At 33.4% G+C, this 24,208-nt stretch overlaps 1 protein-coding gene across 1 annotated transcript; it reads right to left on the bottom strand.

The window, feature by feature from the left end:
• Nucleotides 1–639: 639 nt before the first annotated feature.
• Nucleotides 640–20,772, bottom strand: LOC149072190 (uncharacterized). The gene is made up of 8 exons (XM_089246158.1): nucleotides 20,719–20,772; nucleotides 18,944–18,988; nucleotides 16,033–16,099; nucleotides 12,506–12,541; nucleotides 12,284–12,400; nucleotides 10,140–10,198; nucleotides 9,213–9,425; nucleotides 640–2,940 (listed from the first exon to the last, which is right to left on the bottom strand). Exons 1-8 carry the CDS (start codon nucleotides 20,761–20,763, stop codon nucleotides 2,914–2,916), a joined length of 609 nt encoding a protein of 202 aa, XP_089102284.1. The 5' UTR covers nucleotides 20,764–20,772; the 3' UTR covers nucleotides 640–2,913.
• Between the last annotated feature and the right edge of the window lie 3,436 nt (nucleotides 20,773–24,208).

Here is a 24,208-nt window from a genome sequence, read left to right as displayed (position 1 = left end):
TTATTATGATATACATCTATACATTTGTTACGTATAATTGATGTCATTGCAGTCCTAATTTTGGTTTGTACACTTAACGTTATAAAATTTTAACTTATGTTTTAGATTTCTTTCGAAAATTTTAACGGCACACCGGTTGAAAAAACCCTGCCATAACATTTTAACAAAACTGTGCCAGAACATTGATTATTAAAATTCTTGGTTTTTGACACTATCATGATCTACTTTTTTAAGACTTAATAAGTTACTTTGGCAATTAAAAAGGGATAAAAAATCAAGAATTTCAATCATTTATATCAAGACCAATTGTTTTTCAAATTTTTGGGTCTGAATGAATCCCTACTATTATGTGTAGTTGCTGTTATTTGAGCTAAAGCTGCACCAAAATAAAAAACCTTTTAAGTGATCGTAAATCTTAAATGTAACTATAATACATCTATGAATATGTATAATTTTAATAGTCAAGCATAAAACTTACCAGAGCCATCTCCGAAATACGTGAAATATAATTTTTAGCCATAATAATTAGCCTCCTTGTTGGTGAAATGTGCATGGCTTTTGAGTTTGTACATGTATAAAATGTTCATTCAGTTTATAATTCATGTAGTAACCGCTGATAAATAAAATACCCATGAAACATCAAAGTAACAGAGCTTTATTGAAAAACTTTAAAAAATATTATCACAGTGACCAAAAATATATGAAAATTGAATATTCTATTGGTTTAGTTAAATAGTTAGTCTCCAGCCAAAAAGATATTTCATCAATAGGTCAACATTTTCATAATACAAACTTCAATACTGTAATTACAAGAGATCCTTGAGAGAAAAAAAAATACTTGTATAAGATGATACAGATTTTATAAGATTTCTATATTGAGCTTTCCTTTCAACAAAAACTTATTCCAATTTCACATCATTTTGTCATGCTGCGATATAATCATTTCATGCATTCAAGAAAGAGAACTTGAACAGCTTAAAAACAATTTCAAAGAATTGCAAAAAAAACACTGATGACAAAATCGACTTTTTTTAATCATAAAGTTCAAACATCTGTGGCATGATTAAACCAACTTTTGATGAAGTCCTCAGACAAAGATTGCATGTAATTTTTTTATAAAAATTATCAAATTTTTGACAGCTGACCTACAAACACATGCTGTAACATACTAAATCAAGACCCAATGATTCCATATAAATTAAACAAATATTGCTTTCTTTCAAATAGAAAAAAAGTTTAATTTGAATGAGTTTTGAATATTTTTTAAACATATCGCACAAGAAAATCAAATTTCACCATCATCTTACAAAGTAATAATAAAAAGATATATTTAAACATGCTGAAACTAAGAAAAACATAAATTATGCAAACTTAAAAAACACTCATTCGTAAAGGTTGGAAATTGTGACATAAAAATAAATATAACGTTCACATGAAAAATAATACAAGTTTTAATATAACTCTCACTAAAAATAGTGTCTTCATATAGTGTAAATTTTACAGACAAATTATACAGTCCAATTTTCACAAATGGATCATTTATCAAATACTGAAATACCATCAAATGTCAACAGCACAAAATTGCACCTCAGTATGTATGATAAATGAGTGGCAAATTTATCCATATCATAGATTTAGATTAAATCAGAATATTGTTGTACATACTTTGATTAATGACAAGTGAAATCAAAAGCTTTTTCCTATACATTTGTAATACCTCGTCTATCTTCATTGAAAACTTTCAAAAATCTGCTTTGTGTAAATTGGATATCAAAACACACTAAAAAGCATACCAGCACTATAAGGTGATAAGGTAAGAAATACATAAACTCAAACATATATACTTTATAAAGAATATATAAATATGAAAAATGTTTTTCCCTTTAGCATCAGATGGTTTAATTAATAAATGAGTATTGATTATAAAATTCCTGCCATATATATAACATTTCTTAAATAATATAAGTGAATCAATACGCATGAAAAATATTTGGCACTTTCCCATCTGAAAATTCATAGATCTTGTCAAGTTCTTTTCATACAATACATGAACGCTAAAACAAATATTTACTTAAATAAAAATTAAGTACATTAAATATTTATCTTCACCAAGTGAATAGAACATTTTTGTTTTTAATTGTAAAATAAAATGATTAAATGAGCCAAAACTTATGATTCTTCCAGGATTGAGATGGTAATTTCATATACAAAACCACTGTTTCCAGAAAATGAATACGCATTCCAATTTATGTTTTGATTGTACGATTATTTTTTGATGTACGAATATATTTTAAAACAGTATAGTTCCCCAAATATAAGATTAAGAAACATGATTCAACTTTACCAAAAACTAGAACTGTGCAAAAATGTCTCTCAACTGAAGCTATAAAATATAATTTTGTTTTCATATCATATTCTCATTTCATTCATCAGTGACAAAATACAAAAATTTATTAAACATAAAAATCAGTCAAAAAAATTTTTTTCATACCTGATTAAACACAGAGATGTGTAATACAAATAACTTTTTAGTAACCAAAAATTTGAAAATTTATTTTTCAACCTCCAAAAAATGCATGTGAATTCAAACTGTCAGACAACTATCTTCTTTTTTTTAACACATTCATCAAACTGAATTGATAACACCAAAAAACCGTTAAACTCACATTATATATTTTTTTCACAATGTTTGTGTAGTTTGATAGTAAAAACAAAAAATTAATTTCACTACAGCATTAAAAAAATAAAAATTAAAAAAAAAAAAAGTCTTATCACAAGTCATAAGAACATTAGAGTATCGCACCTACATATGAATAAAAAATTAAAATATACTTTTTAAGAAAAAGAAATTCAGGAATAAGCTTTTTGTTCCTGATGTCTCAATGTTTCTAAGCATTGCATGTCTTCAAAAAATCATGGTTCCATTTTTTCAAGATCCTCCTGAAAGAAAAATATACATGATTTATACTTGATGATACATATAGGTTTGTATCATCAAGGTTTATTTTAAAAAAATTTCATTTAATATTGCACCTTTTGTGGATTCTTTCTCCAATCAAAAAATAAATAGATAGGCCTGCTTAGAAATTTTTTCACATTAAGTTAATTTATTATTTTTAGTATTTACATCAACATCCAACACTGAAAAAGAATTTCATACTGTCTCCAATATAAATCCAGTTCTTATACAATATGAAAATTTAATTATTTGATCTTTTTTGTGACCCAATTAACATGTTAAATGCATCTACTCATCAAGAACTGTTGAGAAAGTTTTCAGACACATACTTTCATTCTCCATTTATATTCATGTGTTCAAAAGTTAAGAATGAAGCACTATTTTGAACATGTTGAGACATAGGCAGATACAGTAGGAAGGCTGGGGAGGAGGATCACCTCCCCCAGCCTCATCACACAGTGGCATTTTCATAAAAATTGTATTATTGGCATAGGCAGAAGAGTGGAGGTGGATATTCCTCTGCCATACGGGAAGTCTGCATCCACTTATGTTGAGACATATGTAAAAAATACTATATCCTTAACTTCTGAACATGGAGAGATGTGTCTATATATTATATTCTAAATAATTATTTTTTTGTGGTTTTTCACATAAAATATTCTCAAATTGGATGTGTGGTTGCATATAGCTGTATAACTTTTAGTTTAGAGAATTGATTTGGAAAATATTAAAATTCATTTAATAAGCTAATATTTGAATTATAGCGATTTTGATGATATAGTATAAATGTGGATGGAGATTCCAGAACTAATGTCATACTCAAGCAACTGAATTTTCTGTGTTGTTGAGGAAAAAGTGTGCAAGAACCACCCTGCATAAATAAATAAAAATAAATACAAAATCAGAAATCACAACAGGCAAATTGCCCAACAAGGTGGTTTAAAAAAGTAAAAGGAGAAAAAAATAAAAATGAATAGTATTAGAAAAAAGCACAAAAAATTATGGTTGTCTTAGTCTAGATACAGCTACCCAAAAATAATAAGCTAATTAAGCTTACTAAAATACCTGCCCATAGAAATAATGGTTGTCATTCTTTAAATATGGATCGCTTCTTGATTGCTCCCACCCATCTTATAATATTTCCTCATGAAAGTGTCTATCATGGGGGCATTGACAAGATCAGAATGTAAGCTATTCCATGTATTTTTCTGTTTGAGAAAAACTCCTTGCGACACAATAAACTAGAATTATCCCTAACTAATCGAAACTGGTGTCCCCGAGTCGAAGCATTTGAAAGACAGTGTAACAATATTTCATGATCCATCACATTGATCCCCTTGAAAATATTAAATACTTCAGTCATATCTCCACGACACCTACGTTGTTCCAAAGAAAACATATTCAACGAATCAAGTCTTTCTTCATACATCAAGCCTTGCATGCCAGTGCTCTCGTGGCTATTTTTTGCATCCCTTCAACCAAGTCTATATCCATCTCAAGACAGGATCTCCAAAACCATAAGGTGTACTCTAAGCCATGATGAAGGCAGTCTTGAAGAAGTGGAAGGATGACTCTGAGAGAACGCAAAGAGACCTTTTTAAGAATGAAAACAAGCATTCTATTCAATATTTTGGCCATGGCTAAACAATGTTCAGAAAACCTAAGCCAATCGCCAATGAGAATTCCCAAACCTATGAACCTAGTTGCATCCAGGATAGTTTTTCCAGTTGCATCTGGAATTGTGGGTTATTTGAACCAAAATGAGCGACCATGCACTTATCAATGCTAAAGGTCATGCTCCATTCATAAACCAATCCAATCCTAACCTATAGCCAATCGCCAATGAGAATTCCCAAACCTATGAACCTAGTTGCATCCAGGATAGTTTTTCCAGTTGCATCTGGAATTGTGGGTTATTTGAACCAAAATGAGCGACCATGCACTTATCAATGCTAAAGGTCATGCTCCATTCATAAACCAATCCAATCCTAACCTAAAGCCAATCGCCAATGAGAATTCCCAAACCTATGAACCTAGTTGCATCCAGGATAGTTTTTCCAGTTGCATCTGGAATTGTGGGTTATTTGAACCAAAATGAGCGACCATGCACTTATCAATGCTAAAGGTCATGCTCCATTCATTTGTCCATGCTGCAATCCTATTTAAGTTGGCCTGGAGCAGCTCCCTACCACTTTGATTCCCAATTAAATTCCCAACTCGAACTGGAATAGAATTGAACTGGAATTAAAGAAAAAACTACCCCCATTAATTTAACATCCACAAATTTGCAAACAATCCTGTCAATAAAATTGAGTTTATCAATAAAAATTGAAAAGAGTATGGTCCATGGACACTTCCCTGAAGGACTCAAATTGTGATGCCTGTCCAATCAGAAAATTCCCCATTTACCATAACCTACAACCACGACTCTATCCAGTTCAATAAGTTGCCCAAAATCCCAATCTCATGTGAGTGCTTCAAGAGTTTACCATTTGAACCAGATCAAAAGCCTTTTGGAAATCAAGATAGACCACCTCAAAGTTTTTGCCTTTGCCCAATACCTTAGTCACAGGATCATAGAAGCAAAGGAGATTGGTTACACATGACTTGATCTTCCTGAACCCATGCTGATTTTCCAACAAATCATTGTTATCCTCTATCCACTTCACGAGTTACCTTTTGATGATAATTTCCAGTATTTTGGAGAGGGAGCTAGTTGAACTCATCGGGCGATAATTTGAGATGATTTCTCTACTACCCTTTTTAAAGATGGGAACTATGTTAGCAAGTTCCCAGTCCCGTAGGACGATATCCTCAGCCACACTACTCCTGTAGATCTGTGCAATTGGTAAAAACAGCTCATTATGGCATTCCCTAAGGACCCTTGGATCAATGTTATCTGGTCCTGATGCCTTGCTAGCAGATAAATTCTCAAGAAGCTAGAGGACTTGCCCATCATTAACTTGAATTCCATTGAGTTCCTTATCAATCCAAGGTTCATCCCTACTTGAAACATCACCATCTTTGTTGAAAACTGACACAAAAAAATTGTTTAATACCTTATTCGTTTTTGTTGTCTTCCACCCTAGACCCTTTGATGACTAATAGACCGACAGATTCCTTGCATCCATTATTAACATACCTAAAAAGTAATTTTGGGTCTGTGTGTGCAAATATTATCTGCCAATCTAGATTCCACTTCTTTCTTACTATCTCTAATCACTTTCTTCAACTTTCCCCTTTTATCACTATATGCGGTCAAATCTAAGCTTCTATTCTTTAATTCTCAAAATGCCCTTCTCTTTTCAAGATAAAGATTATGCACATTATCTATGAACCAGACAGGGTATGATAAACAAATGTGTTCTTTACAAACAAAAAGTATGATGTCATGTAAATTTATTAATTCTGGAATTATTACTTTCATCAATGCTGAAATTCTCTTTCATTAATTCTCTTTCATTAATTTTGGAATCATATCATCGATACTGAAATTATTTCTTTCATTTATTGTTTTAAAATCCTTTAAATGACTATGGATGCCATAAGAAAATAACGGAGATCGTGCCAACATTCAACGCGTCACGTGATCTTCCAAGGAATGATGTAGACCGCTGATGTCATACCAGTGCTGGAACTGGGGGGGGGGGGCAACTGCAGCGGGTGACAATTTTTAGGTGAACACCGTTATAAAATTATCAAATTCCAAATTGGTGGGGGGCAGCAAGACAATACAAAAATCCTAGTTATGGCCCTGCGTCATACTCCCTCCAGTAATATAAGCTCAATGGATTTCAGCGACGATTAACCCATTGAAGCGATATTGATGATTTTGAAGCACAGCTTGCACTTGGTGGCATTTTTGTCTGGCGCACTCAGCAACCAATCTTGATAGCAGGGATTTTTCAGCCACAAGTCATTAAACGTATATACACTTGCCACTCATATTTTTGTTATCTTTCTTTAAAGAACCTTGTACAAGCACTTCACATCACTCCTTAATTTTAAAAAATCAATATTTTGTTGACACTAATCAGAGGTAGCTTCGCTCACTTTTGGACCAAAAGGCTGACATTATTTCGGCAAAAATTATGAAACTTTTTTTTTAAGATATTGATTTCTCAAGTCCTCCAGAAAAAATACCTAGTACAAAAGTTTAATGGCGTCCAACGACTCCAAATACATCTACATACGATCACAGGATACATGCTACCATAAAGCCGGGTATTCCTAGAAGTGGGTTGTTGGAGGCCAGAGCATGCCGACTGAGTTGAAGAAAAAAAACAACAATCAGAAGTTCATTTTGAACTCTAGCTTTTATTCCATAAAAGTTGCAAGGGCAAAAAAACAAGATCATTTACGATCATAAAAAAAAATAAATAAAACAGCCGACAAATAACCGCCAATCTCAGGGAGTAAAAAAAACAATCCAACATACACGTGGAAAAAACCAGTCTACAATATAAAGCCGACCTCCCGTGAGGGTGAGTGCATGCCACCGGTGATTTACATATTGTGTCGGGCCGAGCGGTTCCACGTGCACAGAGAATAAAGAGGGAAAAAACATTCCAAAAAAACCAGGTTTTTGGCGCAGCATGAACCGAACTGGATCATTTCACATCAACAGAAACGTGTTACATAATCACACTACGCGTTTGTGTTTTCCTACTGTGGTGCATCAGCTCACGGCCCTGGCATCAGCTACTCTGTCGTCTGCATGCTCCGGTTCATAGGCGTAGAGACTTGGAAGTCTGGGGGGGCACGATGATGATGTCAATTCACCTATACATATATCCATTAGATCAGTCGATTTCACCTTTGATGCTGGGAGGGCAATGCCCCCCCCCCATACCTCCGCCCATTCTCCAGTTTGAAGGGAAGTGAAAGAAAACAACAAAAATGAACAGAAGATCGGTGAAACGCGTGGCGCACAACACATTTGACTTCTCCAGAAGCAGTCAGCCAATCATGCCTGATGTAAAACACTGACGTTGCGCTCTCTAGGAAAACAGTCGAACCAGTTTTCTTATTATTGGTGAGTGGGCGGCGTGTCACGCTGGGCGATTCACTTTGCACGCATCACAGAAAACCTGCTCCTAGGAAAACCCGGCTTAAGAATAATGGGAAAAAACATGCTTTAAATCCCATTATCCAGGGTTATTGGCAGCTAAGGCTTTTTCCCTGTGCTTTGCACTTTTTTTAAGGACGTCACTGACGGAGTAAAAAAAAAGAGGCAAAAACTATTTCGGAAAACACTGGGGTTGTTTTCAAGGACTCTTGTGGATTTTCAAGGCCTTGAAAATGAACTTTTCTTTCCAAGGACCGTACAAACCATGAGTCAGTACAATCACAGTTTTCTCTGTTTTACCTCTCAAACTGGCAAACTGAAATCTTACTTCTAAATAGTAAGATACTTATATAATTGTAAAAAGTGAAATGGTATAATATAGCTGATAGCTCAGTGATATCAATTATTCACTTGATCATTTATTTGATCATTTTTGTCGCACCACGGTCATTTTCTGCACACGAGGGCTAATTAGACCGGGACCTACAATTTATTGCGATTCCGAACGGCATGTTTGTTTTTTATACTCATCAAGAAGTTGGCGCGCTAACCCCTCAATGGGGGACTCCCTGCGGTAGCAATTTTTTGCTGCGGTCAAGTCGCCGTTTTTTGTTGTACCCCTGTGTCAGGAACGTTTTCTGACAAGGATGAACCGGGTATCGAACTCGCGACACCTCTAAACATCCTTTGGTATTTTAGGCGAGCATCTTATCAACTGGGCTACCGCGCCCATCAGTTATTCACATATTCAGCAATTATATATGAATGATCTGTTTAACACTGTTTTGATGTTGCAGTTTTGCAGAATGGAAAAATAAATGTTGTAAGGATACTTCATGAAATTCAATTCTTTATTAGCAGACGTGCATCAAAAATAAATTATTACCCTATTGCCCTGCATTAGCCGGCACACATCGAGGGAGACCAGAGTGCTGGGAAATTCGAATCACAGATTCTAGAAAGTTCTTAAACATCTTTATTATAAAAATCATTTAATGGGCTGAATGCATAGGCCTATACTGTGATCCTTATAAAACCTTACTTTTCCCAGCATGTCAGGAATGCAGACCAGACCCCAACATTTAAAAATCCAGTATCCCTCAAGTTTGATGGCATGCTGGCTAATGCAGGGGAATACTGTAAGTTTTTGTGAGAGAATTGAAAATAATATAAAAGTAAACACACCATTTTAATTCTTGATCCAAAATACTGAGCAACAGCATTAGGAATAAAATCACAATTTCTGAAGTCAATAACTCTATAAACATGAGCTGTAAGTTCAAGAGCCAGTGCAGCTTCCAAAGGAAGAGATGTTGCATGTTGACATACTGAATGCAGTGCTCTTTTAAAGTTTTCGGGATTCAGTGATGTTGAAAGGCTATGTGCAACATCAGTCATCTGAAAAGAGCAAAAGATATAAGTTCAAAAATCTAACTGAGAAAGATTTTAAAATAAATATGTTACTCATTATAGAGAAAAACTGAAAACAGCTCATACATGCATTTTATGAATAACCTGAGCTTTCCAAAAAGTGTCTTTTTGCAAGTCTATTTTTTGAAAGAAAGAGCACCTAAGGATCTCTTAACAGTTTATGAAATGGTCGTAGTTAATAAAATATGGTGATTTCATCTCAAATACATATACAGTATAAGTGCCTGTATACCTGTATAAGTCCTTTTGAAATTATGTCATTTGACAACTTTATAATGACAATGGGCAAAATTTACTTCAAAAGTAGCACTGCTTTCACAATATTTAAAAAATGTATGTTATGGGGACAGTATTTGAAAAAACTTATTTTGAACAGAATCTTTTCCATTTTTCTTTTTAATGGAAAAAGTCTTAAATCCCATTTATTTAAAAAAAAAAATTTCTCTTTTGAAATTATCCAAATATATGCAACTCAATAAGCCACACTTAAAAACATTCATCTATTTTTCACTTATACAAAAGAAGAAATATACATAGCACACACACATTTCACAGCAATTTCAAAACAATTAGAGAAAATATCCAATTCGGTCCTGATTTTTTTTTAATACATAAAATATTAAATAAAAGATACAATCTTGATGAAGATAAGTCAACAAGAAAAGATCTATAAATACTTACGGAGAGAGTAGAATTTTCACAATAATCTGATTCCTGAATTTCAGATTCTTTTCTTCCACCTAAATAGCAGAGAAAAAAATTATTGAAATACAGTTAAAATTTCAAAATTTACATCGGTTATGCCTAACTCTTTAACTATGCAAATAAATGAAGATTTAATTGTTCTTGTGAAAAAAAAACAAAAATTTATATTTATGTTTTCAAGGGCCTTTGTTCCATTTAAAGATAAATAGCATCTATATAAAAATAAATAGTGTTGCTGAGGCTTTGATGCACTATCAAAAATATTTTTTAGGCTATACCTGTAAGCTAGCCAAAGGTACAAAGGCAATAAAAAACAAAGAGAGCAAGAACATATTTGCATTCCGAGTTGAGAACTTTGTTGCATTGATATTAATTTGAATCATCAATAAGTAACTGAGCAGTCTATTAATCCTATCAATCTATAAGAAAGGAGAGCAGTTTAAAGGTAAGATATTAAAAAAAAAGATAAATCCAAACAGATAATCCATAAAGCACATAAGGATGAAAAAAAATTAGTAATGTAAGACTACTACTTAACCATATACATGTACGTATCTTGTACATATTCCTCTGCAGAATTTCTAATGAATTGGTATGTGCCGAAGTGTGTTCCAAGTGTAATATGACTAAAAGAAATTGAGCTGATATACACAAGATATAAATGAATTGATATAATTTTTTCCCCTATACCTGGTAATTGGAACTTATCCATAAGGGAAGACCATTGCAGATTTTAACTATATTGTACCTTGAAGACCTATCACATTACAGTTACTATCAAGAAACTTAATGATGTTGTGTGTGTCTAGAATGTTATGCATCTTATATGTGAAAGAAGCACTCCCAAATATTTTCCAAATTTGAAAATGACAAGTTGGAATGTGGTTGAATGATAAAAAATGCATTATTGTGTATGTTTTGGGCCTAAGTGCTTTCCTTTGGGCAAATTGGACTATATGATCACATAATAAATATAAAGTGGGAAAAGTTGATTATATGTATTGTATATACAAATTACATAAAATATTTATGTATTTATTTATCTTATACTCACTACATCGCCGCTGTGGTGGTCGAGTGGTTATAGTGACGGACTCGCGATGCGAGGATCCGGGTTCGAACCCCACAGTGGTGGTCGGCTGAAGTTGGTTTTCTGTGGTTGCCAACTTCAAGGCGCAAATGCAAGCCGATCTCCCCGTTAAAAAGTCTCGCCACAGAGAGCAACAGTCCTACAACGATAAATCATTCAATCATAACACTTCACTCATAGTTAGAAAAACTGGTGGCAGATGGCAGCATTACACATAACAAGCATTACAGAGAAACAAAAAACTTCACGTCAGGTTTCACTACACGTACACGCACATTCCCGCATGTACCGATTCGTTGGGGGTTCCACGGGATGGGGGGGTGTGGGCGGGGTGCATGTGTGGTGTAGCAGTAGTAGGTAGGGCCTCCAAAAAATGGATGATGTTCTTAAGTCAGCCACCTCGTTGGGCAGTTTGCCTGTTGTGGCATTGTATTTGTATCTGAATTTAAAGTTTGACTCAACTGCCCTGAATCTCAATTTCTTTTATTTTACTTTACTTTTGAGAAAACATATATTATTACTATTCTAAAATACAATGTCAGCTAGCAAATGGAGGGCTCAGAAGCCAATCAGTGCAAGTTAATTTTCTGAAAATGTCTTTCATATTTCAAATGCCTCTTCATGGTTAAAATTCAGTTGCTAAAGTACTCAAATCGCTATCTTTATATTGCAACAGCAGACAGTGCCACTTACACTGACAACAGAATAAAAGTATATCCATTAAAAAAGATCCTTTTATTTAATATTCAATATTTACTGACTTACACTGATTGGCTTCAGAACCGTTCAAATTATAAGCTTTAAATAAAGTGCTTTGAATTTCACAAAAAAAAAAAAATTCGGATGGTTCAACCATATTACAACTTTAATTGGAATGTTACAAAAATTATAGTGAACAATAAAGCACATAATGTTGATTTGTATTGTATTGATTTGTATTTGATTCTGTAATATGTCTAGGCATGATATAAGAGTTCTACTGAACCCCATTGCACCTGCTATATTTAAAATATATAATTTGAAAAACTACCTCTATGTATTTCATAATTTTTTTGAAAATCATCAGCCATTTTCACCAATCTTGCAGCAATCCAATTGATCTGGTTACAAGTTTCTTCAGCAAAAACACTCTCTCTCAACAATGGACCTTACAGAATTAAAAACTCAGAAAATATTTCACCACAACATATATTAACATGAAATAAATTTTATGCTTTAAAAATTAATATATCATAAATAAAAATCATCTCACCATCCACTTCATCAAGTGACTGAGCTTGCTGCTTGCCTTAAAAAAAATCAAACTTAAAACTGGTATCATTAAAGAACAAAATTATTTCAACAGACAGCAAATAAACTGTTTGAGAATTTTGTTTAATTTAACTAATAAATTCAAGAATTACTCTACAACTTCTTATCAATGCTAACAAATGACCTGTCCTACCCCCTTTCCCATTCAAAATGTGGCCATTAAGTAGTGTGAATCACACCGCCCTCCCCCCCTGCTTTCAAAAATGTGAATAGTCCGACTCCCTGCCACATGAGCATTACATTTTTCCATATGCTACATAGGCAGAGATAGACTTGAAAGTCTGGGGGTCACTATAATGATGATGTTAGTTCATATATACACGCATATACATTAGATCAATTGGCTCCACCTTTGACTTTGCCCCCCATATCTCCACCCATTTCATGTCCACAACACACGTGCGTACTCATATTGTCATATTCATGCTCACAGAGTAAGGTGCTAAGAGAGATGGCACGTTGTGATCCCTAATTGTATATAATCCCCACACAATATTTCTATTTTTTTCATCAAATCCACCGGAGCGAGTGAACTCAACCCAATAAAGAGGATGCTGTCTTCTAGTCAGCAAATTATCAAGCCCATTTGCTCACCAATAAAGTGTTAAGCGAGATGACTCACTCTGATGGATATTTTATATTTCACAATAAAATTCTCATTTCATTTTTTTTTTTTTTTTTTTTTTTTGTATCCTGTGTATACGTATAATATGCCAAGTGTAAGATAACATATGAGATGGCATGGGGCCCTCGTTTGCTTTTAAAATATACCTACATCCTAATATGTGTACATTTTCATTCGTCTTAACAAAACCCCGAAACATTTCTCCAACTCCCAACCCCATCTCGTCTGTAATCAACACAAAATTTGTTAATCGCGACACTACCCAATTGTCTGGGGAAAATATGTTGTAATGTTGTATGTTTTTTCTTTTTATGACACAAAATAAAATGTTCCAGACTCTGCCTCGAAGCTGGGCTGGAAGAGATCTCGGCAGTGGGATAAGTCCAGTGGCAAAGTTCTGGCATTCATTCATTCAACTACTGTATGAACAAATACTTGTCGAGAAATTTTGAGAAACAAACACAGATAGGGAAAGAATGCAATGCTCATTGCGGCAGAGCAACAAGCTGTTCACATTTTTGAAAGAGGAGTGATTCATTCTACTTACCAGTCACGCCTTTGTATATTAAAAAATACCCATATTATATATCACTTGTGTGCTTATCCAATGTATGCTCTTCATGAAGAGAAACCATTAAAGTATTAATATCGCATCAATTAAACATTATTATCGTGTATCACTTGAGAAATAACTCTTGAATTACATGAATTTGAAGTTTTACTTTTGGTAAAAATGAGGGATTTAAGACTTTTCCATTAAAAAAAAATGGAAAAGATTCTGTTCAAAATAAGTTTTTTCAAATACTGTCCCCATGACATACAAAAAAAAATTGGGCTTCCAAAAAATACATAAATTAAAATTGACATTTAGAAAAAAAATCAGTTTTAAAAGACAGAGTTTGTTGGTTGTTTTTTTCCAAAACAAGCACAAATCACATTGAAAAAATAATTCCAATCAAATGAATTATAGTAGCTTTTAAAAATAATTAAAAATAATATACATAAATATCTGCATAAAAACACGAGCTTTATTCATGCTAAAACATGCAACCACTAAAGCGCTGACTGGATTACCTAAAATTTTCTATAGAGGTGTGCACCTTTGCACCCTTTTAACCCGTAGAATATTTCTTTTTATTTTCCCCTTCTTTCAGTGAAACACATTTTTTACTTCCCTAGCCTATTAACTAAAAGTGGAAAATTCACAATCACTGAGGAATCAGAAGAAAAACAACACTAATCTAGTTAGATTTTTTTTTTTCAAATATATTCTTGGTTTCGAAACAGGTTTTTGAGACACTGGCAGAAAGCTCCAAATGGAGATAGGAGATGTATGCAATTGGATATTCGTCATTATATTTGGCCAAAGAATGATCATTTGGTCTCACTCATTGCTCATTCTAAAACAAGCGTGTGCGCCTTCGTTTTTTCCCCCTTTTAAATGAGAGGTTTTAAAATTAAAACCAAAGATCAGTGTAATTAAATATTCATTACAATTCCTGATACATAATAGTGACCAGAGGTGCCGATGTGAAGAAAACGTTGGGGGGACTGAAAGTTGCTAGTTGTCTTGTATATATACGGAACTCAAGTGCATATGCAGGTTGGGAAAGTGCATTGCATTGTTTTTTCAGAAATTATTGGGGGGCTGAAAGTGCTTAAACATCTGGGTTCCAGTGACTATGATAGGGACTATTTATATATCTTTGTAGGTATAACCAGGGCCAAAACTAAACGGGGAGCAGGCAGGTCTAATGCCCCAGTTGCTGAACCAGAGGGGGAGCGCATATTTCACCTTTTAACCTCTTCCTGAACATTGCAAGGGGGAGCCAAAACACATGCTCGCCAATCTTTTACAAAAGCAAAGCCTATTGGTTACATTCACTAGAATGTAGTGTGAGCAACGCGGCTCCCAGGGGCATCACCAGCATTTGATAAATCAAATAAAAAATTATTAATTAATTATCAAGTGTAATATCTTATCGAAAAAGAGCTACTGGGGTATTATATAATAGACAGATAATGTATGTCAAATAAACTGCTAGTGAACTATATGATGCAGGATTATCGTAGGCGTATACTTGTATCTGGTCCATAAGCCTGAGTCCGCTCAATATTTGCCACTACCTTGACAGCACCTATAAAAATTGGGGTAGCACATCCCCCCCCCCCACTCCACAATATTTTGATCCCTTCCAATATTTCCAATATAACTTAACACTTTTGCATATTGCACTTGATATAATTTATAATTTGATAACGCACTAGTCAGTTTTAAATCCTCTCCCTAAACAAAATAATTCTAATGTATGACCACTCAATCAAAGACAAGCATGGGAAAAGATTTCACGTGAAAAAAAAGGTGTTTTTATATCTATTCATTCAAAAAATTCTCAAAATGTTACCTTCTTATCTCAAATCGATGTACACCTTGGCAAGCTAAAGAAGGATGTTTGTATTTTTTCCATAGAACTTCCGACATAATAATACGTCAGAAACATTGGATGGGCTAAGAACCAATGTCGTATAATATGTATGTAAATAATGATTTTTTGTATATACATTTTACATAATCATAATTTAATTCCATCAGAGTTTTTGACCATATTTGGCAGTCAATATATACAGCCCATAGAAGTATTTATGGGTGAAATATGGCCTATACAAACTAAAAAAAATTGTGTAACCATGCAAGCAGAGAAGCAAATATCATGCTGTATTTTTCCATTTGTGAATAAAACATAAAATTTGAAAAGATGATTTTTTATGTGTGATATAAATCAATATATATATCATAACAGTAGTGTTTAAAAACAAAGCAATACTTTAAGGGAAAAATTTACCTGGAGTCCCAGGAGGAAATCGATGTTTCAGGTAACTTCTGAGAAGCTTCTCCATCAAAACAGGTTTCTGAAATTTTATTATAGTGTTTGAGTTTGTCAAGTACAGTTTTAGTTGATCAATTTACTGGTATTTATTGAACTGATAAGGATGAAAGCATACCGAATGAAGGTAATACATGGATAGTTACTCAAGCTCAAAAATCCACAATATATCATCTCCATTATGCTAGTCGCTGAGGTGGTCAAGTGATCATAGTGATGGACTCACATCGCGAGGATCCGGGTTCAAACCCCACTGTAGTAGCAGTGGTGGTTGGCTAAAGTTGGTTTTCTGTGGTTCCCAACTTCGAGGTGCGAATGCCAGCCGATCTCCACGTTAAAAAGTCTCGCCACAGAAAGCAACAGGCCTACGTTACAATTATTCATTCATTACACTTCACTCATTACGAGTTAAGAAAAAACTCATCGTTTAAAAAATTGATTGCAGATGGCAGCACTACATATATATAACAAGCATTACACAGAAACAAACTTTATAGAAGGTTCACTATACATACACACATTCTAAACATGTACAAATTAAAAGGTTTTGTAAAATTTTTTCAAGACAAGAAATTTGTGTTTCTGAAAAAACATAGCAAAATAAGTTATCCAACTAGCTGAGATAACCCCAAAAAATGAAAATTTTCACAGTCATGTCTCTGGCATAAAATGGACGATATATTTTAAGCAAATTTATACATTATATTAATCATAAAGTTGTAACTAGCTTTTTCTTTTTACTTGCTTTCTACAAAATTACTTACTTTTCCTGCAATTAATGACCATTTTCATGAAAATAGGGAAAAATTTAAGAAACAGGACCCTACAAAAAGTCTGGACAGCCCCAGATAGGTCTGTAGCCTAAACTTTTATATGATGATTTACACACAAATTTCTTTCAAATAATTCATCATGTTGAATTATTATATTTAATTTTCAATATTTATTTCTCTTCATCTGCATTTATGGGGAAAAAATTACTGAATAATCGAGTAATTATTCAGTAATAAATGAATTCATAAGTTAAGTAATGAAAATATTATACTAGAATTATTCTTCACAGTTTGATGAAGTACATTACAGGGTTATTCGGAAAAGATGGGGGAAAAACTTTAACAGGTGATAGTACACACCAAACAAATAACTGTCATCAAAGAATGCATGGTCTAACATAAAACACAAATACGCTACCTCATTTCGAAACAGCCACTCCGCAAACATTAAAGCAGCATTCCCGTTGAAATTTATCGGGAGAAAAAGAACACCATATGCATGCAAATGTAACCTGGGAAAGAAGAAGAAACCGTATGCAAATATGCATCACAGTGAATAAAAGGTGGAGACTCAGTATTACTGAAGTGCGCATTATCCCACACGTTGCAAATGTTAGAACAGTTGCACACTGGAATAACTTTACAGGGCTGGCGTCCGCGCCTTTTACACTGTTTCGCGCTTTTTATTTCTTCTTCTTCCCCAGGTTACATTTGCAGGGCTCCCACTCAAAAAATGAGAAAAAGTAGGAAAACGCAGGACTAAAAAGTAGGATGGGGGAGGGTAACCCCCTTAGACAACATAATCATAGCATAGTGAAAAAAAATCCCTAAAAAAAATTTAATTTTTGAATTAACTTTTTTTCCCCTAGCACTATTTCAGTCAAGCTAAAGCAAAATGATAAAAATGACTTGGTTACAAAACCAATTTTTGGCCAAAACAGTGCACTAGCAACCACAGAAAATTCTTTGCTGTCTCTCCTCATATATATTACATTCTTTTTTGGAGCCTTCCAAAGTGAAGAACTTGTCAACTCTCTTCGACAAGGCACAGCAAATTTCGAAGACATACGTTTTTTAAGAATGACGCACCTTCGAGACCACTTTCGAAAGCACAATGCAAAATGTGTAAATTACAAGATCCGACGTATATAAGGCAAGGTGAACCAGATAGTTTTACTGTGTTGCTCATCATTTTTTTAATTTTTCTGTTTTGTTCACATTTTACTGTTCAATGCCAGTGTAATCATTTTTGACAAATGAAGCACTCCCATTTCTAGCTCTTTGCTGAGCATTGTAAGTATTGTTTATGCCTGTTCATGCCTTAAAAATACAGAAGACAACTGAATGCTATTGGGTAGCATCAGAATCACCAAACCTAGGACAACCAAACCTAATCCCCCATAGGCCTATGTATCCAACTGCTTTGAAATGCAAACTGTTGTTTTACCTATTTGCATCATAATTTTGAATGATGAAAGTTACTGTCCAAAAGACCACAAAGTAATAAATACAAAATTATTTTTCCATCCAGACAGAAGTTTTTAATGACTACTATACTTGTTGAACCCTCAAACTAAGCAAATGAAAAATTAATCAATCAAATGGTCCACATACCCCCCCCCCCCCAAATTACCTTAAAAATTAAAAATGACACAATTTCATGGCAGAATCATTAATTGCATTCTCCAACATTTGTAATATTTGGCAATATATCAATAATTTCCTGCTCAATTAAAATCAATTACACAAATTTTGTCGATAGGATTTGGTAAAAAAGTAGGACAAAAACTAGAAAGTAGGACAAAACCGAGAAAGTAGGACATTTTACCGAAAAGTAGGAAAAGTAGGATGAGTGGGAGCCCTGCATTTGCATGCATGGTGTTCTTGTTCTCCCAATAAATTTCAATTCCCTTTTAGCATTTGCAGAGCGACTGTTTCAAAACGTGCTAGCGCATTTTACGTTTCATGTTAGACCATGCATTCTTTGATGACAATTGTTTGTATTGGTGTGTACTATCACCTCTTAAAGTTCTCCCCATCTTTTCTGTATCACCCTGTATAGTAGCCTTATTCAGATACATTATTCACGATATTACCATTTTTTGTGTAATAAGCTTCAGAAAATTCTTCTCATGCGGCAACTGTAAAAGAAAATGCAAAGTTTATAAAGAAAATAGATAAATAAGTCAAATCAGTACAAATTTATTTGAATGGTGAAAATAGACAGAAAATTCTAAAATGCAAAACTTTATAGTCACTATATAATTTCATGATTCAGCTATGATTCAAATCAATTTGATCACAGCCATGATAGCTATGACCAATAAATTTGATTTATGCAATTTAAATTTATGTAATTTTGACTAATTACAATAAAGATAAAAAGTAACTAATGTTGAGATGTGATTTTTAGACATTTGAACAATAGTAGAAGACTGTTTTTTCCCATGGTTATAATGCTGACATGCAATTTGTTGCCCGAGAAAAAATCCCAAGTAGCCTACTTCTAAAATGCTGTATCAATAACATTTTGAGACCACACATGAAGATATACTACACACCTTAGCTAACAAAGGTGATTTGTTCTGGAATCTTCATTATCCAAAAAGTGATTTCCCATAAGTTTCTATGCAAAACCATTTAATTTGTTCTAGAAATAGCCAATAGTTTTTCTAAAACACCAAAGAATGCAATAAAAAAACAAAAACTGATTGAAGCCTAAAATGAACAGTTTCAAAATAGGATAAATGAGAATCTACGCGAAGATGAGATACTGAAGATCTGTATTTTATTCTTATGTCCCGAACTGGGTTGTATTAAACCCAATTGAGTTCGTAGGTATTCTATCCATTAGTGATTAAGTCAGCTCATTTCTGTGTTTGATACATGCAGATAGAAAAAAAAAACCTCCTAAAATATCCAGACTGATGCTAAGAGTCTAGTTCTGAAAGAACACATGCTCTGAAAACATAGGTTTCTTTTTCAATGAATTTTCTATTTCATCTGAATCTTTCATATTACATGAAATGATTCAAAAAAATCTCAAAAAAATAATTAAAGGTAGGCCTATATCTGAAAAAATATTTCAAGGTGGACATGAGTTAATTGGCTGAAGTGACAGCAATTCCAATGACGATTGGCATAAAAATTCAGCTCACTACATGACTTTTATTTTAGCATACGCATGCATATCACCAAATCTGTATTTGTTAGCAGAGGCAGAAAAATCTTCGTTAGCCAAAAAATTTGTACGCCGCGGTATCACTAACATATAATAAGCAATTTTTTCTGTGATGACTAATATTGAAATATAATTTATATTTCTACATCCAACTTAAAAAATTTTTAATTCAATCACAGGTTGTTTTAAGTTACTCTAAAGCACTAGTACACTGCTCCATGAGTTTTATTTTTTACGCCATGAAATAAATATTAACAATTTGTTCACGTGTCATATGTACTTTTGAATTCATTGTTAAGTTGTTACAGCTTTTTAATCCACTGCCCTTTCAAAAAACAATCCAATTTCTTTTATTTCTAATTCTACCTATTCTTAAAAACCATTAGAAAAAAGCTGTGATATAAACTCTGGAGGGGAATTTGCATATAATTTTGTAAGTAATCAAAGTAACAATTTGCATATTTTTATAACAAATCTTCGAAATCTATTCAATTATTAGTTTTGATTAATTAAATTATAATAAGTAAACCTTCCATCATGTTTATAAAATATCAAGATAAAATAACTATTTGAAATTTAGACTTAAAAATTGTCATTAAAATTTGAAAGCATTAATTCCAACGAAGTATACAAAAAAATAAATTTAATAAATCATGTTGTGAAGAACGAAACAACCCAGATTTAAAAGACCTTCGATCTCTCGGCGACGGAAATAAACATAAACATGACACACATGGCATGAGGACTTACTCTGTAAGTAAGTTCTGATCTCCTGCTCGGCACGTATTTATTACGAAGGTTTTTAACAGCTGGCTGATGCGAAGATATGCAGTCCAATCCCGTTTTAAAGAATACCGTTACAGCGAAAATCTCGTTTTAACGAACACTTTTCTATTCCCCAGATAAGTTTACATAAGAAAAATGCAGAAACCTGGAATTCCTTTTCGGTATAACGAAGTGATTTCGCCGGTCACTTGGAGTTCGTTATAGTGGGATTCGACTGTATTTAAGAATGAGAGAAAATTCTACTGCTGCGGGAAATCGAACCCACGTCCTCTCACTTGCCGGGTGAGCACGCTAGATCACTAGACTACAAAAGCAACAAATATTTCAATTTCGATCTTTCCTTGGAGCTCGTGTGCACTGAACGGGGCCGTTTCGTGGGTTCGATGTACCGCAAGGGCAGTAGAATTTTCTCTCTTTCCTATCTTCGCATCAGCCAGCTGTTAAAACCTTCGTATGGATGGCGGAGAGTGACATCTTCCTCGGATACGTATTTATTGTTGAACATCATACAGTAGAACCTCGTTTATACGTCACTCAGTTATACGACTTTTTCTTCGGTCGCATGTGGTTCCTACACATTTTAATATTAAAATAATTCATTTATTCGACGTTTTCACTTGGACTCGAACTTCAAATCTTTTGAAAAAACATCATTTATATGAATCAAATGAATACAATTTTTGTAGACAGTGATAACGCAATGCTGCAACAGTTCTTCTCGCATATTGTCACCGCAAAAGCCATAAATTTTAGGGTGATCGCTGAAGTGAGCTGGCTGATGGCCATTTAGAGTGGTCACCAAAGTGATTTTTTATTGCTTGTTTCTGAAAATACCCAGACGCGGCGAACCCCAAACAAACGAGTTTCAACTGTTTTGACGGCCATATGTCCTTTCAGAATTTTGTTCTCCCGATGTTTTCAGCGTTATCTCCAGAGGGTAAGAAAGTCCGTTGTAAGCATTTGGAGGGTACAAGTCTACGATAATTGTCGTAGACCTGTACCCTCAGTCAGGGATAAATAGATCTATATTGTGAATGAGATATATGCAAGTACTTCAACGTTTGGATGATAGATGGCGCCCTTTCAGAAGAAAAAAAAAAGTCTAATTTTCGTGGGGCAGGTTTTAATCCATGGACCCTGAACGCTTCCCATCTCTGACTACATGTCTTACCAACCCACCACAACACCACTGGCTACAGTCTGCTATTATAATATTAATTTACAAGTAATAGTTTTTACTTGTATTTCAAATCGGGTCAGATTTATTCATTTTCATGTATACACAAAAATTACAAAAGAACAAATGTGAGATATTTATCATTAATGAAAAAAAATTATAATTAAGGAAATTACATATTATGCAAAAAACACAACATAAAGAAAGACAAATTAATGTATTAAAATTGATGTATTGTGTAATATATTAATTATTTATTTAAAATTATTAATTTATATAATAGAACAAAAAATACAAATTAAAAAAATACGCGACACACTCACACAAAATGTTAAAATTCTCAAAGTATGGTAAAAAATTAACAAAACATAAAAAAGAAATAGTAATAAATAATTTTAAGAAAAACACACACATATATAGAAAAAAAACAAGAGCAAATTTTTCTAAATTAAAAAATATGTGCAATTATAAAGTGGCAATTAAAGTTACGGTGGATAAGTTCTTGCTCTTACTAAAATACCAACATCTACGATATAAAACATACACAGTAAGGATTCAATGAGGCTTTTCGAATAGACGTCATAATTATCATCAACATCAGTACTGAGGGACATACACTGGATGATCCCCATAAAGATCAATGTTAAAATTGCCGATTTTAGCGTAGAAATGCGAAAATTTAGTGGGGTTTTCCACCACATCAATAATTTTAAAAATTGAGTTGAATCTTTGGTTTTCGAAATATTGAGATCGCTTAGAGATACGAAGCCTAGAAAATTAAATATAAAATAATGAGCCAGACCCACTTTTGAGGTAGATATTCATGCAATAACATTGATTTCAAATTTTTATTTATATCTTCTCAAGCGGCAAAATGAAAACTAATGTCTCCGTATTGTCTTATATTATCCAATTGCATCAATCCATATAGTTTAGGATGTTTTTAAATGAATTATGGGCCCATATAAATTATATCGAAAAACCGCAGCTTTAATCACGCATTTTTTGAAGGAAAAACAGGCAGATCGATAACTTGAAGTTAAAAAAATTCGAATTTTCTAGTTCCCATTAAAAAGAAGAAAATACGATTCATTTCTATGTTTCTTTAATTTAGATTTGTTTCTTTCATGAATCGCACAGGAAGTCGCCATATTGGATACCTTGTATGTCCCTCGAAAAAAAGGGAAATATCACGTGATCCGAAAAGCCTTATTATAATTGATGAAATGATTTTAATATATCAACGTAAATTTACGCTATTAAAATCAAAATTTCATACGAACATTCATTCAAACGTTCAAAATTTCCATTCAAACAAAAAAATTGCACACTCGACTCTATATTTTCTCTAAATTTTTATTTGAAGGCATAAAATATGTTGATATATCAGCATATTGTGTGTATCTGATATACATCTTTGTCAGGTTCACGATATAGATCTATGTGATGTTCAGGATTTATGTCTTCAATGATAGATCTATATCAGGCCTATATCGTGAACCTGACAAAGATATACATCAGGTTCACGATATAGATCTATGTATTTCAAACTTCATTAAAATAATTTATTGTCCCAAGGAGGCATCTCAATAATTTTGAACCACCGTTAGCGCCGAAAATGAACCGAAAAACTCATATGGTTGTTAGTAGGCATCAAGAGGAACAAAAATTGCAATGGAACATGGTGTCGCAAACCACGTTGATAGGGTGAAAATCGCGAAAAATGTATGCAGGCTCTGAGTCCAGAGGACACGAAAGGTGGATGTCAGTTGATCGCTGAATGCGTTCGTGGGTTCGCTCACCATATCTGACACCTGTGGACACACCAGAGGATCTCATAGTGCGGATTGTCGTCGCTGTGGCAGACATCAAAAGCATACCTCGTGCTATATCCGGCCCTCTGCAGATTTCAAAATAATAGTATAGAAGTTTTTTTTCAGAGTTTTTAAAAACTTCATTCAAGGTGTTGCTCCACTTTTTGCATATGGAAAATTTAGTTATGAGAATTTTAATATAGAAATTTATTTTAAAAAATCCTCTTGCATATGCAAAAAAATTAAACATAATATGCAATAAATATGTCGCACTTATTTTTTCATAGTTGTAAAGGATAAACCAATGTGTCTCATTTTCAATAAAACCGCGGGAGTCTTCAAAGTATAGAACACATTCCCCACTTCATTTCTAAGCATATAAAAATTCCAATTATGAATAAAT

This window comes from Pholcus phalangioides, unplaced genomic scaffold (genome assembly GCF_987345545.1).
Source record: "Pholcus phalangioides strain wild (caught in Gottingen) unplaced genomic scaffold, Ppha-v1.0 ptg000017l_1, whole genome shotgun sequence".
NCBI classification, from domain to species: Eukaryota; Metazoa; Arthropoda; class Arachnida; order Araneae; family Pholcidae; genus Pholcus; species Pholcus phalangioides.
This window is presented reverse-complemented; position numbering and strand designations above follow the sequence as displayed.

Excerpts from the sequence above, each read along its gene's own strand:
- LOC149072190 (XM_089246158.1), bottom strand. The coding sequence starts at position 20,763 with ATGTGTGTCATGTTTATGTTTATTTCCGTCGCCGAGAGATCGAAG. Across the intron at positions 12,401-12,505 it reads GTCACTTGATGAAGTGGATG|GTCCATTGTTGAGAGAGAGT; the intron begins GTGAGATGATTT and ends TAATTCTGTAAG. Across the intron at positions 9,426-10,139 it reads GTGAAAATTCTACTCTCTCC|ATGACTGATGTTGCACATAG; the intron begins GTAAGTATTTAT and ends TGCTCTTTTCAG.